Source organism: Ziziphus jujuba, chromosome 4 (genome assembly GCF_031755915.1).
Source record: "Ziziphus jujuba cultivar Dongzao chromosome 4, ASM3175591v1".
Classification (NCBI taxonomy): Eukaryota; Viridiplantae; Streptophyta; class Magnoliopsida; order Rosales; family Rhamnaceae; genus Ziziphus; species Ziziphus jujuba.
The window spans coordinates 29,011,290-29,025,634 of record NC_083382.1 but is presented as its reverse complement, the minus strand read 5'-3'; the positions used below and the strand labels follow the sequence as shown (position 1 = coordinate 29,025,634).

The following is a 14,345-nucleotide window of genomic DNA, read 5'->3' as shown; positions in this document are numbered from 1 at the left end:
TAATTTTAAAAAAAAAAATTCAATGGAGCTATTCAAGCAATGAAAAAATTGCGAACCGTATCATCGTGTAATGTAAATTTGTACCAAGTTGAGACATTAAAATAGTTGGTGTGTTGAAAAATTTTAGGTTCAGATTTGCTGGTTTTCTCTGCTGCTTTGTTTACTTAAGTGCTAGCGACTTTAGGAAGGAAAAAAAATGCCAGTGCAAAACACAAAAACATGGAAGGATTTTGTGAAAGTACTAGAAGCATTATTGATAATCATTTATTTGTCTCTCTCAAGTATTCAGGTATACTTTATTTAAAATGATTTAGTGGCCGCCCAGCCCAACTTTCTCTCAAAAACTTTAAAAGAGCAATCCATTAGCTAGCCCACTTCCTAAAAAGCACCTAATTTCCAACTGATGTAAGTCCAACTTTTTTAGCCTAAAGACTATAGAATCGGATCCATATGGAGGTGTTGGGACCACAGGTCCAGTAAGAAAATGCATCGGTGAGCCTGAGGGTGAGGAACATTTTTTATTCTTTATGGAGCATAAAGAGTAAAGAAGCAGAAAGCCATCGTCGAGATAGGGAATGCCAAATCTTGTAAGCTGTAATTAATAAACAACACAAGTATACGACAAGACTAGTAGTACTACTTCTGGTGGGCATGACATCAAAGCCTTTTTTGCTATTTGTATGGTCAACCATGGAACATTATATTCATGAGTTCAAAATCTTCAAAAGTGAAGCATGCCAAAGTTTCTTAAGCAACGTGTTGCTTTGCAGAAGGATCACTAGGATCATGTGCTTATCATGCGTTCCATGATTATACATTCACATGCTTTTTATACATACATACATATATATATATATATATATATCTATATATAATGTACTTGTTTTTTTATATACAACATATGCTCAGTTATGATGCCCTGTGCATTCTCTCCAATGGTATAAAAAAAGAAAGAAGAAGTGGTCCTAATTCTCTAAATATATAACATTTAGCAGGTACTTGAAGTTGAAGATGGCCTTTTATGAATAGAAAGTGAAAGAGCTAGATGGGTTTTTACCAATTATAAATGCAGCGGAACTGCAAAAACTCAGCAAAAAGCAAATGCAATGGACAGAGACCGAGAGAAATCAGGAATTGAATATAGGATTTGCACAGTTGGGAAGTGATATATACATATGGGAAAGGAAATGGTCAAGGGGCGGTGAGGCATTGAAGTAGCAAATTTTATACCATTATCTTTCACCACTTGTTCAAAAAAGTCAAGCTATTCCAGATGCATATCGAAATACTGCAGAATCTAGACCTGCTTTATGGCATCTTTTTAAAGAATGTAGGGGTGGGCAAAAACCGAACCGGACCGATCAAACTGACCAAACCGATATATTTGGTTTGGTTTGGGTTGGTTTTAATTTATTAATCGGTTTAGTTCGGTTAAATATATAAAAAAAACCGAAACGGTCGGTTCGGATTGTAGGTTGGATGAAATTTATCCAACCCAACCTGCACCAAACCGATCATCAATTAAACTAACATTTTATTTTACTTTTATATATAAATATAGTATATAATTATAAAATAAAACTATTATTTTATTTATTGTAAAAATGGGATTGAAAAGTGTGAAAGAAGACTTTTTAAAATAATTTTTATTTTTATGAAGTGTTAGTTTATTTAATTATAAGTTCATTTTAAAATTTAAGATTTCAAATATGGATTGTATTCTATTTTATAATTAATAATGGTTGTAGATTTATTATAGAATTTATTTGTTGGTGTATGATGTATTTGTATAATTAAGTTGTAGTTGTAGACTTATATTATAGTTATATGGTTTTATTTTGTATTATCTTACTTGTATTGTAGTTGTATGGTTTCATGGCATTGTAATTAATAGTTAGTTTATTTGGTATTTTTGCTAGTTGAATGTATATTAAAATTATTTAATTTAGATATTATTTAATTTAGATAATAGCTTGAAAAAGATGCTTAATTCAAAATATAATGCATGAATATGATTGAAGATTGATAATTAAAAAGGCCTAAAAAAACTTTATACAATTTTGAACCCAATGTGTACAATTTTTATCTCAAAATAGCATAAATAAAAAAATTTGGACCGAGATCTAAACCGATCTAAACCGTTAACCCAACCCAAACCGACCAAGGATCATCGGTTTGGTTCGGTTCGGGTTGAACATGGTGGTCAGTTTGGTTTGGTTCGTATCCAATTCAAACCGAATTGGTCGGTTCGGTTTAAAAAAATCTATAAAACCGAACCAAACCGGACCGAGCCCACCCCTAAAAGAATGTATGGATCATAAAAAATAGTCTGTGTGAAAAAATATAACCTCCTTTACTATTCTATATGCACAAACCCACATTCTAATTCCTCCCCAGTATCAATATTTTTATTTACAGAATAGATAAAAGCTTACCTATAAATGCTGGGCCAAATGACCATTAATTGTTTACTGTGTGCCGATATTGTTATTGATATTCTGGTATATATGCTTGTCCTTGATAATGGTGTCATTGCCTTGGTGAACTTTGAGATTATGACTTTGGAAATGTGTGTGCATTAGTTGTCTCTTTTGAGTTTTGAGGGAGCCATCTAAATTAGACACATTCATAATACTTTGGAAAATCCTTCATTAGTCGCGAATTTGATGTACTAGAGAAATTCCCAATATGTTGTTATTGGTTCTAGCTTCCAAAAATTCCATCAAAACATAACGTTATTAATCTTGGTGGTTTGTCTGCAAATTTGGTGATTAAAGGTAACAAAACTTGTTTTGGCATATTAAATTAGTCGAATCCAACCTGAAGAAAAAGAAGGTGAAAATGTCAGCACCAATGCATTTAATTTGTTTGTCCGAGTTATTTCATGTTTGTTACGAATCAATTTCCCAAATTGTTCCTTCAAATTTCAATAACGCGTAAGCTGTCTTTTTCTGCTTACTCCAACTCATTTATCTAATTCTGCTTGCTTTAGTTAGTAGTTAAAGAGCAGTACAGCTAGCCGGTGAGAACATATTGGAATGCTTCCATTAATTAGGTTTGTATATCCATCACATTTATATTACTACCATGGTTAGGGAAACATACATTTATTTTCTCTGTGACTTTTCCTTTTTAGAATAAGTATCTTAAAACTACTCAAAACCGACCACAGTTTTATATGTTATTTGATTAACTATACTTTTGAGCTTTTTATTTTTTATTTTTTATTTTTATTTTGTCTCAGATTTTAAATTGGATTTTGGAAAATTAATCGTTTATAAGACTACAAAATAATTAAAATTTATTTTTTAAAAGATAATTATACTTTGGACCTCCATTTTACTTACTGGCCTATTACTGTTTGGTTGTGTATTTATTTATTTATTTACTTTGCCTTGAAACAAAAATTAACATCAAATGTCTCAAATTTTTTTTTTTAACAATTACAATAATTTTTTTTTCCAATAAATATGAGTGATTTACCAACCTAACCAATTTCATTTGATCAAATATCCCAATTGAAAATATAAAAAAGACAAAAGAGCTTTCCAAAAATATAATTAATTTTATCTTATCGTATTTAATATTTTTTTTTGGGGGAGAGAATCTATATCTTATAATTGGTGAAAATAATTGCTTGAGAAGTTAGGAAGGATGATAGTAGTCGTTATTATGGGTTTGCAGGTTGTTAAATATTTATGGCATTTTTCCTACCCTCCCCTTTTGTCATGAGATTTGTGACTATAGTCTAGTCTTTTTCCATGAATACTGACAAGTATGTAAAGTTGGTATCACATAAAACCTCCCATTTACCATTCATATGCATTTTGCACATAAGAATAAACAGAATAGCCTTTTTTTATATTTTTGGTAGAAAAAAGAAAAACCCTTTTTGATTGTTCAAGTTAACAAAGTTTTGACAAGTCCAAAGGAAAATTGACATAGAATATAGGAGGAAGGAGAAGAAGAAAAGGATTGTGGATGATTGCTCATGAAATTGTGAGCCGCAGTTTTTGAAATACAGAAAGAAACCAATATAAATCAGGTTTATAAATTGCTCTAATTCAGAGCAGCATAAAAAGTAAAAGAATATATGTGTAAGTTTTGAATATTGCTAAACCAGAAAACAAGTAACATTTGGTATAACTTTTTTACTCAACACAGTTGTTTTCACTGAAAATAAGAAAGAAAAGCCTGGAAGAAGTTGTTTGGCAGCAACACAGCCCTTTCCTAAAAGCTATTGATCCAGCTGTGCAATATATAATTATAAAATTACATACCATATCCTATTTTCTATGGAAAAAAAGAAAAAAAAAATTGCAATAAAAAAGCCATCCACTAACCATAAAGATGCCCTCCTCCTCATTCCTCTTTTAAATTTTCGAAATGAAAGAAAGCGGGCCCTCCTTTGAAAAAAAACCGGTTAATAAATTAATACAAGCTAAAGGCACCAGATAGGTGAGAAAGGATGGTTGGTTGGCCTCAAATTTGTAGTTTCCTCATTGGTTTGCAGTTCCAAATAACCAAAAACAAACTGGGACTTGGCTTAAATGCTGACCCAAAATGCTTAGATTCGTCTTTCTCAATCTTTGACACTTTGCTATAAAAACCGACATTTTTTGGGTCCTATTTATTGTAGTAAAGAATTTCCTCCTATTTTCTACATCAAGATGTGAGAATTTTTCTTTTGGGTGGGGTCATGGGTCCGAAGTAACAGGAAATAATATTTTACCCAAAAATAAAAAAGGAAAAAGAAAAAGAAAGAGAAAGTAAGAGGAAAGATTAATATTAGGCTTATAATGAGGTTGAGTAATGAGTATGCCTACCCCATGAGCTAATCAACATGCTTTGAGCTAGTATTAAAATTTGGAGTTTTAGTTCATTATCATCCGGAAAATGTTACATCCAATTGTTAATGCCGTGTCATATAATCATGATCAATAATCACATACAACACGTAAATTGAAAATCTATTCTTCCGTACAATATTAAAACGAAGGTGTCCGATTGTAAAATAAATACGTCACTAATATAACTATTACACATATAAAAGTTTTTTTTTTTTTTAATCAACAAATAAAATAAAAATAAAAATCTTTTTATAATAAATTCATTTTTATTTTTTTAAAAAATCCTCATAATAAATTTATTATTTTGCATCTTAGGAATGACAAGCGGTGGATTATTTTATATAATAATTTAACTCAAAAGTAGAAAGGCTAAGGTTATTTTTGCCAAACTATAAAGACTATATGTTTGGGATTCCCCAATTCAACATCGTTTATATAAAGCTATATAAAGCTCTCTGTCTCGTCACTGGTCAGCCAGGCAGCGTTCAGTTCCCGTGAGACTCTGACGCCACCTGCTTCAACCCTCAACACGTCTTCTCCACAATTTCTCTTTCTTCTCTCTGCAGTATAATTTAATATCATATAGTTTCTATATAAATCTTCTGTGTTCTACTTTTTTTTTTTTTTTTTTTTCTCTGTTTCTCTGTTTCTCTACATGAACCGTAAATGGGGAACATTTGTGCCTGCCTTGCACCCAAATCGGTGAAGAAAAAGCCCACAAAGCGCCTTCCGAACCCACCACCACTGACCAATTCAAGCAACCGTTGGACCCGGATCCGATCATCGCGGAAGGAGAAGCTTGACGATGCTTTACTTCAGGAACAAGCTCTCGCCGCCGCCATCCTCTTTCAGCAGCATCAGCAGCAGCAAAATGGTTCTTTGCCTTTTGACCGTTCCGCTTCGCTTCGATATCCCAATTCGAGTTCCAAGAAGAACGCCAACGCCTTGCCCCGGAGTTCGAGCTCCCGGGCTCGGTCGCTCACCGACCCTCTGCTTCAGCCTCACCAGCTTGTTAACCAGGTTTGGGTTTTTTGTTCGTTTGGATGTTATTGTTGGAATTTAGAGTTGATGTCGTGTTAAATGTATGGTTTCTGATTCTGGGTGCTCTACAATTTAGCTGTTGAGCCTTCATTTTATGAATATTATTATTATTATTATTATTATTATTATGGTGATGTCTTTTAATTGCCCTGCATGGTGGTTTGGTTATGGTAGGTGAATTTGATGTTTTGAGAAATTAAATGCGGATTTATTTTTCAAAAACGAAATAATGATGACTTAAATAGGGCCTAAATTTTTGTTACAGAGTTTTTACGACAAAATTTCGACATGGCATTATGATTTTTTTTTTAATATATATATATATATATATATATGGTTTACATAGAGTCTAATTGTATGCCTTCTTATCATCTTTTGTCTTTTCCGTATACCCTCATTATGTGTATCCATGTATATAGACTTAACGTATTTAACGTTGAATTGGATCATGTGTGTCTGAATTTATCCATACATGTTAAGAACAGCGTAGACTAGATTGGATCAGACTTTAGTGTGAAATTTGGAACTTTTGTTTCATCTTGTTGGATGAAAGTTAGCAGTTATACTATCTTAATTTAAGTATGGCGGTCTATAAAGTTGTAAGGGCCTTATTTAAGATTTTCAAGTAGTTGGTGGGATCCAGCTGCAATGAAATTGTGGTATTTTCCTTGCCAGGGACCTTTACCCCAATCTCTCCCTCTCCCCAGAATCTGTCCTGCATGTAATCTTATTTTGTTTTTATCATTACACTTGATGGAACTTGTCAAAAGAATCTATACTCATCAGGGAACTTTTCTAATAAAATCTCTGCTCTTGAAAGGGGTTGCTTTTACTTGAAGTATAAAAGCAGATTACCCATACATATAAATATTCTAGTGTTTATACAGGGATTTTGTCAGTCTACAGAGTTACATTTCTGGTCCATGCATATCTTTTTTAACAATAGAGTTATATTGGGAAAATACTTAAAATGCTTTCTAAATATTTGTTCTTATTTTGTGGTTTAATTAATTTCAACAGTAAACGGAAGCATTAATTAGATCTATATAATTTCATTATGAAATACCTGTCTTGGTTGTTCAATATGCTTGGTTTATTGAAATGGCATGCCCCTGTATATGTTATATCTTTGCACTGGTTGGTGGCAGCAACCGACCATTTGTGGTTAAGTAGAGCATGTCATGTTCCAAGAATTGAGTTTTAAGTTCCCAATTACGTTGGGGTTATGTAATTACTCTTGGTTAAAGCATATGCTCAATTACAGTGGTTAATAAAAATCTGTTAATAATTCTTTATCATATTACTCCATATAGATATACTACTAGTTTCATCTCATTTATCAAAACTTGAGTTTAAAATTCTTTTGTGAAATCAACTCTCGGTGTGCCTTTAATATTTTGTATAAATGTAATGGATAACTTTTGATCACCGGACATTCAATATGGTTTAGTGTAAATTGGTAGAGAGCAGAAAGGTTGTCTAATTGATCGAGTCAAAAAGTCAATTCTGTTGACTGCATCCTTTCCATTTTTAACATTCTTGTATCATTTCTTTGTTTCTTAAAATGGAGTTTTTATTGTTACAGGATATAAAACTTGAGGATCTGGAAACCAACCATTTTGTCCTTGTCCATGGAGGAGGTTTTGGTGCATGGTGTTGGTATAAAACTATAGCACTTTTGGAAGAAGGTGGTTTCAAAGTTACTGCAATAGACTTGATTGGTTCTGGAATTCATTCATTTGATACAAACAGCATTACAAGTCTTTCTCAATATGTGAAGCCGCTTACTGATTTTCTTGAAAAACTTGCTGAGGCCGAGAAGGTTCTTTTCAATTAGTTTACATTACCCCTGCTCTTATATTTTGTTGTTGTATGTCTGCTGTCTCAGCTTGCATTTTCGCACATGAAGTTTGAGTAATGACTAACTACAAATGTAGCATGGGTTGATGCTTTATTGTTACTGTTGTCTCTGTGTGTGTGTTCCTCCAAAACTTTTCTTTCACTCTCTTCTAGACTTTAGTTAGCTTATTCCCATTGTTGTCAGATATGAACAAAACTATAATTGATATATCTTATACAAATTTTGATAGTCCAACATTTGGCTGCACTTACATTTGATAGTCTATGTTAGGGTCAAATTATCTACATTTGAAAGGGTGAAATGTGGGCTGCACTCCTATTTTCAGAATCCTATTTTAGAGAGCTGAGAAATGGTCAAATCATATGTCAAACAAGAAATGTAAAATCTGTTGATCTATTGTTGCATGTTGCATGAGAGAGTTATTTTTCCTTTTCATTTATTTTAATATTTTGGGTTCACATATGAGCTACGTTTACTTGAACATGAATTGATACACAAGCTAGTACAATTCTTATTGGTCAATGACTTATTATGTTTCTGCTTCTGTTTTTCCTTTCCATATTGTGCAGGTGATCGTGGTGGGACATGATTTTGGTGGTGCATGTATATCTTATGCAATGGAGTTGTTTCCTTCTAAAATTTCAAAGGCTATTTTCATTGCAGCAGCAATGCTAAAAAATGGACAAAGCACTCTTGATATGTTTTCTCAACAGGTTTCCCTCTTTATCTTTACTTTATTATTGAGTGAGAAACTATTATTGTCTGTTTTCCTAATTTTTCTGCTGACTCAATCTCTCCTTTCTTCTTCTAACTTAAAAGCATGGTAAAAATGCTATTTGAGTTGCTATTACTGAATCTAAAGAAGTTCTTCTTTCCATATATAATTAGGCTTTTAATTTTTGGGTATGCATCGATGCTTGTTTCTGATGAGAGTGAGAGAGAAATCAAATGTATATATTTCCCCCTGATGTGGGTTGAACAGAAGCCTTTTTTTCCTGTCTAAACAAAATCCCCATAAACAACATGAGTGTCACATTCCTATCGTGGTTGAACTAACTTAGGAAGTGGATTCTTCTTATTGAACCAACTTAAAAGAATATGGAGTGAAGTTGATAATTACTAATGTTTATGCTCGTTGCAGTCTAGTTCGGATGATCTAATGCGACAGGCACAGATATTTTTGTATGCAAATGGGAATGATCATCCTCCAACTGCTATTGATCTAGACAAGTCTTTGCTGAGGGATTTGTTATTTAACCAAAGTCCTGCGAAGGTATATTATGTTTTGTTATTTTTCCATTTTTGTCTTCTAATACATAGATTACTTATTAAAACATACTCAAGTAATTTGTTTATATAATGGGGTTTTGTTTCCTTTGTAATTTATACCGGAAAATCTTGGTAGTGATATTGGAGCCTCTTCTTTTTGGGGTTAGCTTGTAATGAAATTGTCATGTTATGGCGCACAAATGTACTTATAATATCTGCATTATTGAGCTACTTCTTTTAAAATATAATTTCAATGGCTGGTATGGCTTTGCATGCTTTTATTTGGAGTTGATATTAAAAGTATATCAATTAAGATAATAGGTTGCAATGCTTTTACTGTCCAATTGTTCTTTGAATTTTTCTTTCCACGCTATCAGTTTTGTTGACTGCTTTTTGCTTCTTCTGGTTTAGGATATTGCATTGGCCTCTGTTTCGATGAGGCCAATTCCATTTGCGCCAGTTTTGGAGAAGCTTTCTCTTTCTGACTCGAAATATGGGTCAGTGAGGCGGTTTTATATAGAAGCTCCAGAAGACAATGCCATACCCATAGCTTTACAAGAGAGTATGATAAATGCAAGCCCTCCTGAACGGGTTTTCCGACTGAAAGGTGCTGATCACTCACCATTTTTCTCCAAGCCTCAAGCCTTACACAAGCTATTGGTGGAGATCTCAAAAGTTCCTTCAATTTAGAAACTAGATTTTCTAGATAGATTGTTTATGGAGGATTTCTCTTCTAGAGCTTCACTGACAGAATAGGATACATTATTGGAACTGGTAACGAAGGAAGCTGGCTCACAAAAAAAGGGAAGTGCTACCAAACATGTAAATGCACATCCGACTTGAAACATTCATGTAGTACTTGTGCGGGATGAGGGAGTCCCTTCACATTTTTTTTGCAGGGTTTCTTTAGCCCGAAAGAGATGTTCATATTTATGTTATTGACAAGGAAATTCACATTTTCTAAAGTTGCAGAAGGAATGCAATGGAGGCAATTTTTTCAAGTGGTTGTTGCCTTCTGCCTTTGTTTACTTGTAACTATAATAACGCAGCAAAGTTTTGGTTTGTCTAATTTATGCACTTGAATTAAAATCAATCAAATGATAGATTGTGACAACATTACACAGAGATGGGTTTATTTTTTTATTTTTTTATTTTTTTTGCTTTTCTACTTTTGAGGTATGAAATAAAATTCATTGAAATGAAAAGAGATTATGGGTCCTTAAAGGACAACCAGCGGGACAAAGAAACAAGGACTTGGGCAACAGAAACAAAGACAGAACAGAGCAGACGTTGTCACTTATCAAGGCTTAAAAGGAATCCAAAGGAAGAAAACAAATTCCTAATTGTTGTTATTGCTTTTTTTTTTTTTTTTTAATTTTTATTAAAAGAAGTCTATAAAGTGTGACATTGAAGCAAAGCTTTACGTAGAAGACAGAAAAGAAAAGGGTAGGTGTAGACATTAACAATTCACTGCAAAGCTTCCGAGGTCCACATGCTTCCTGCTTCAGAAAATTTTGATTGTTAGCCCTTTTAACACCTAAAACCCTCTCTGCAAGTCTCTAGTAATTTCTACTTCACTTTCTCCTTGCCTCATCCACAAGTAAAATATACTAGCATGTTCAACCCAAAAAATAAATAAATAAAAAAGAAAAAAAGAAAAAGCAAATTGTACTAGTTTTTCTAAACGCACCCCACCATGCGCTACATGAAAATTCTACAGTGGGCCGCGCAACACCCAATCATTACAATCCACAACCCACGTGACTACCATGACTCTTTTTGACAGCCCAAAGCCGACCGTTTAGCCCAAACCAAAAATGCCAGCTCAGACTTGACCGTGTCAATTCAGCTACAAAACCAGAAAAAATTTGAAACTAAAAAAACCATTCTCTCCCTTTTTTTATTTGTCTCTTTACATCTCTATCACATTTTTTTTTTCTTTTTTTCTTTGGAATTAAATTTTTGGAACTGTTATTATTATTAATTTTGAATCTTGCATTTATAAAAGTTGTTTGGGTTTTTGTAATCTACTTCTTAACGCTCCCTGAAGGCTGTAGCTTGCTTTGGTCTCCAAGGGGAATCAGAAACAAGGTAAACATTACATACACATTATCTTACTCTTTTTTTATTTTTTTATTTTTATTTTTTAAGAATTATAGCTTTCAGATTTCGGATCCATTTCCATTAGCGTTTCATTTTAAGTAATCTTTTTGTGGGATCTAAATATCTTATCTCTTATATGATTTTTATCTTTGCTTGTATGGGTTTGTGGACTATGTATGTTTGCTTATTTTTCAAAATTAATTGTTGGGATTTCTCGGACATTTTGTTATTGTTTAGGATCCTTTTCAACATATTTGGATCTGTTTTGTATGAGACAAACTATGGAAACGAAAACAAGAACTCTGCTGTAAAACAGCTATATAATTTGTCAATGATCTTATAAAGATGATTTCTTTTATCTATATAGTGCAATTTCTTTTCTGGAAATTTGTTTCAAGTTGACAAATTGAGCCCCCATTGCATTGCACTTTCTTATTTTCTAACTGGGTTTTTTGTTCTGTGGCATTTTGGATAACAAAAATACTGTGAAAATTGAATTGATTGATGAGTTTAGCTATACTCCTGTTTATAAAGTATATGTTTTTTGGCTGGAAGATTTGCTTGCATTTATAGCACAGCAAAGCCAAATGAGGCTTCTCAAGTCAGGTGTTTTACTGAGGGCCGGAAAAGGAGTTGGCGGCTCATATTGATTCCCATCTTGCTTGTATTGAGTTTCTAATTAATTTGTTTTTATATTTGTGTAAAGAAAATTGTAGGATTTTTCGATGGAAAGTAGAGATAGCTAGATTATTTATGAAAATAGAAAATAGCAAACAGAATAGTAGGGTTTATAATCTGAAAAGAAAGTGGCCAGCAGACGACAATTTTAGTTTGACGTGCAATATTGGTGCCTATGCTAATGTGGCTTTGGTAGTATGAGTTCGAAGTTGCAAGTATTAGACAGACTTCTGGGAATGACATAGTTCATGGAAAAATTAATCACTTATACTGTCCATTTCGTTGTGTGGGAATTTATCGTAATTTTTGTTCACATTGCCATGATAGTTTTACATGCTTCTGGTTTATTGCTTTTTCTTCTTTACGTCATTATGTATAATGATCTCCTTGTTGAAATTATATGCAGTTCTAGAGTTTATTGTAGCGGGGAAAAGAAAAGGAGAAATGGGTCGTGGTGTGAGCAGTGGTGGTGGACAAAGTTCTTTGGGTTATCTATTTGGAAGCCAAGAGACTGCAAACAAACCCGCAAACAAACCCCAAGCTTCTCAGAACATAGGGGAGGCTGCAATTGCTGGTCCTCCTCAGAAAATTCCTGTTGCCGTTAAGCCAATTGATAAGGACATTCCGGCAGGCATTCATGGGAGTCCTACGAACAATTACCACAGGGCTGAAGGGCAGAACTGTGGAAACTTCATTACGGTATGATCCTAATTAGTTTTTTGACCCAAAGGTGCCAACAGTGGTAAAACTGAATTACATATCAAGAATGTCATACAGTATGTCATGGCAGAAAAACAACCAACATATTAATTCAGTTCCAACAAAAATGCAAAAGAAATTTTTAGAAATCAAACTAGACACCAAGCACACCATATACAATTCGCAAGATAAGAAGAACTAAAACTTACAAATTTTTTCTAACAAAATTACAAAATAATCAACTCTTAGAAGACAGATTCCAAAAGCGTAGCTGAATGGTGGATCTTAGAATAGTTGTATTATGTTCTACCTCTGACTTAAATTGTTTATAGGGCTTTTGGCCATATATTGATGGATATATATATATATATATATATATATCAATTAAAATGGGGGTATGCACATTCTCCCTCATGGAATGATGTCGAGGCTCAAATTGGAGCCTTGCATTTCCATACAGTAAAAACTGGGCTCCTGATCTATCTAAATACTATGGTTTTTTTCCCTTCTAAATCAGCATCTGATCAAAGCAAAAGAGCTTGCTATACAGCCATGGTTTTTCCTCACTAGAATAAAGGCACTTCACTTATAGATTGAGATACTAATCATTACATGTTCTCATGAAGAAGCAGGTGGTGTTATATAGTCACTACACTTTGGCTGAATGATCTCATTGTTAAAGGTTCTTTACCTGTTCTTTACTAAAAAAATCTTCCCGGTGCAGGATCGACCATCAACTAAAGTTCATGCTGCTCCTGGCGGTGGATCATCCCTGGGATACCTCTTCGGTGGTGGCAGCGGCAGCAATGGGAACTAGTAATACCTTCTCCTTAGGAAGGCATCAATAATTTGTTGTTAGCAAATTATGATTCCTAATTCAGAAGAAAATAGAAAAACATACTTGGAAACTGCGGACTTGTTCTTTGTGCAATTGTGATGTGTAGCCTTTCTGAGATTGTTGTGCTTGGACTTTTTGGGATACCTCTTCGGTGGTGGCAGCGGCAGCAATGGGAACTAGTAATACCTTCTCCTTAGGAAGGCATCAATAATTTGTTGTTAGCAAATTATGATTCCTAATTCAGAAGAAAATAGAAAAACATACTTGGAAACTGCGGACTTGTTCTTTGTGCAATTGTGATGTGTAGCCTTTCTGAGATTGTTGTGCTTGGACTTTTTGGACATGCTAAGCCATGGACTTTGTTTTTAACTCGAGTAAGTAAATAGATTAATGCATTTGCTTTGTGTGCTCTGCATATACCTCTCTCCGTTTCTGTGCTAGATTACGTTAATCTTATATGGGAATGGTTCTTTCTTTGAGCTTCTTGAGCTTGAAAACTACACCATCATTGCACTGAATTAGAAATAAAGTTTGCACAACATAATTCCTCCTAAATGATAAATTCAAAAATATTTTAAAAAAGAATTCTAACGAGAGAACTTGCGTATGGATAGGCCAATAAAGCTATGAATCTGTGGCCAAAAAAAAAAAAAAAAGGGAAAAAAATGAAAAAATAATAATAATAAAAAAAAACAATTCTATGAGATAGCATGACGAGATGAAAAAAATTGAAAAATGAGACCAGGCGAGATAAAAGTTATGAGCCTGTTCTGCCTTGTGACTTTGTTACACGAATTTTACCGTATATGATATCTAAAGCAATCCCACGATATTATCGTACAGCAACTTTTATTTTTTGTACACAAAAAAAAATATTTTTCATTTCTTTAATCACATTTTCGCTGATGAAAAATAAAAAATTTCCCAATTTTTGGCTTGATACCAAATTAAAAAAAAAATTCAATCATATTATCTGAAAAATTAATATCATAAGAAATTACTCTTT

The 14,345-nt window shown here is 33.3% G+C and overlaps 2 protein-coding genes and 1 long non-coding RNA gene across 3 annotated transcripts in view; all 3 read left to right on the top strand.

The window, feature by feature from the left end:
- Positions 1-14,345, top strand: part of LOC132803461 (uncharacterized) — a 466,094-nt gene that overhangs the window by 126,825 nt on the left and 324,924 nt on the right. The window lies entirely within an intron of this gene.
- LOC107406024 (putative methylesterase 11, chloroplastic) lies at positions 5,276-10,146 on the top strand. Its single transcript, XM_016012941.4, has 5 exons — positions 5,276-5,870; positions 7,477-7,713; positions 8,322-8,465; positions 8,894-9,025; positions 9,433-10,146. The coding sequence occupies exons 1-5, from the start codon at positions 5,517-5,519 to the stop codon at positions 9,709-9,711; spliced, it is 1,146 nt and encodes a 381-aa protein (XP_015868427.1). The 5' UTR covers positions 5,276-5,516; the 3' UTR covers positions 9,712-10,146.
- On the top strand, positions 10,919-13,754 carry LOC107405849 (protein SPIRAL1-like 3). Its single transcript, XM_016012942.4, has 3 exons — positions 10,919-11,112; positions 12,209-12,501; positions 13,226-13,754. The coding sequence occupies exons 2-3, from the start codon at positions 12,247-12,249 to the stop codon at positions 13,316-13,318; spliced, it is 348 nt and encodes a 115-aa protein (XP_015868428.3). The 5' UTR covers positions 10,919-11,112; positions 12,209-12,246; the 3' UTR covers positions 13,319-13,754.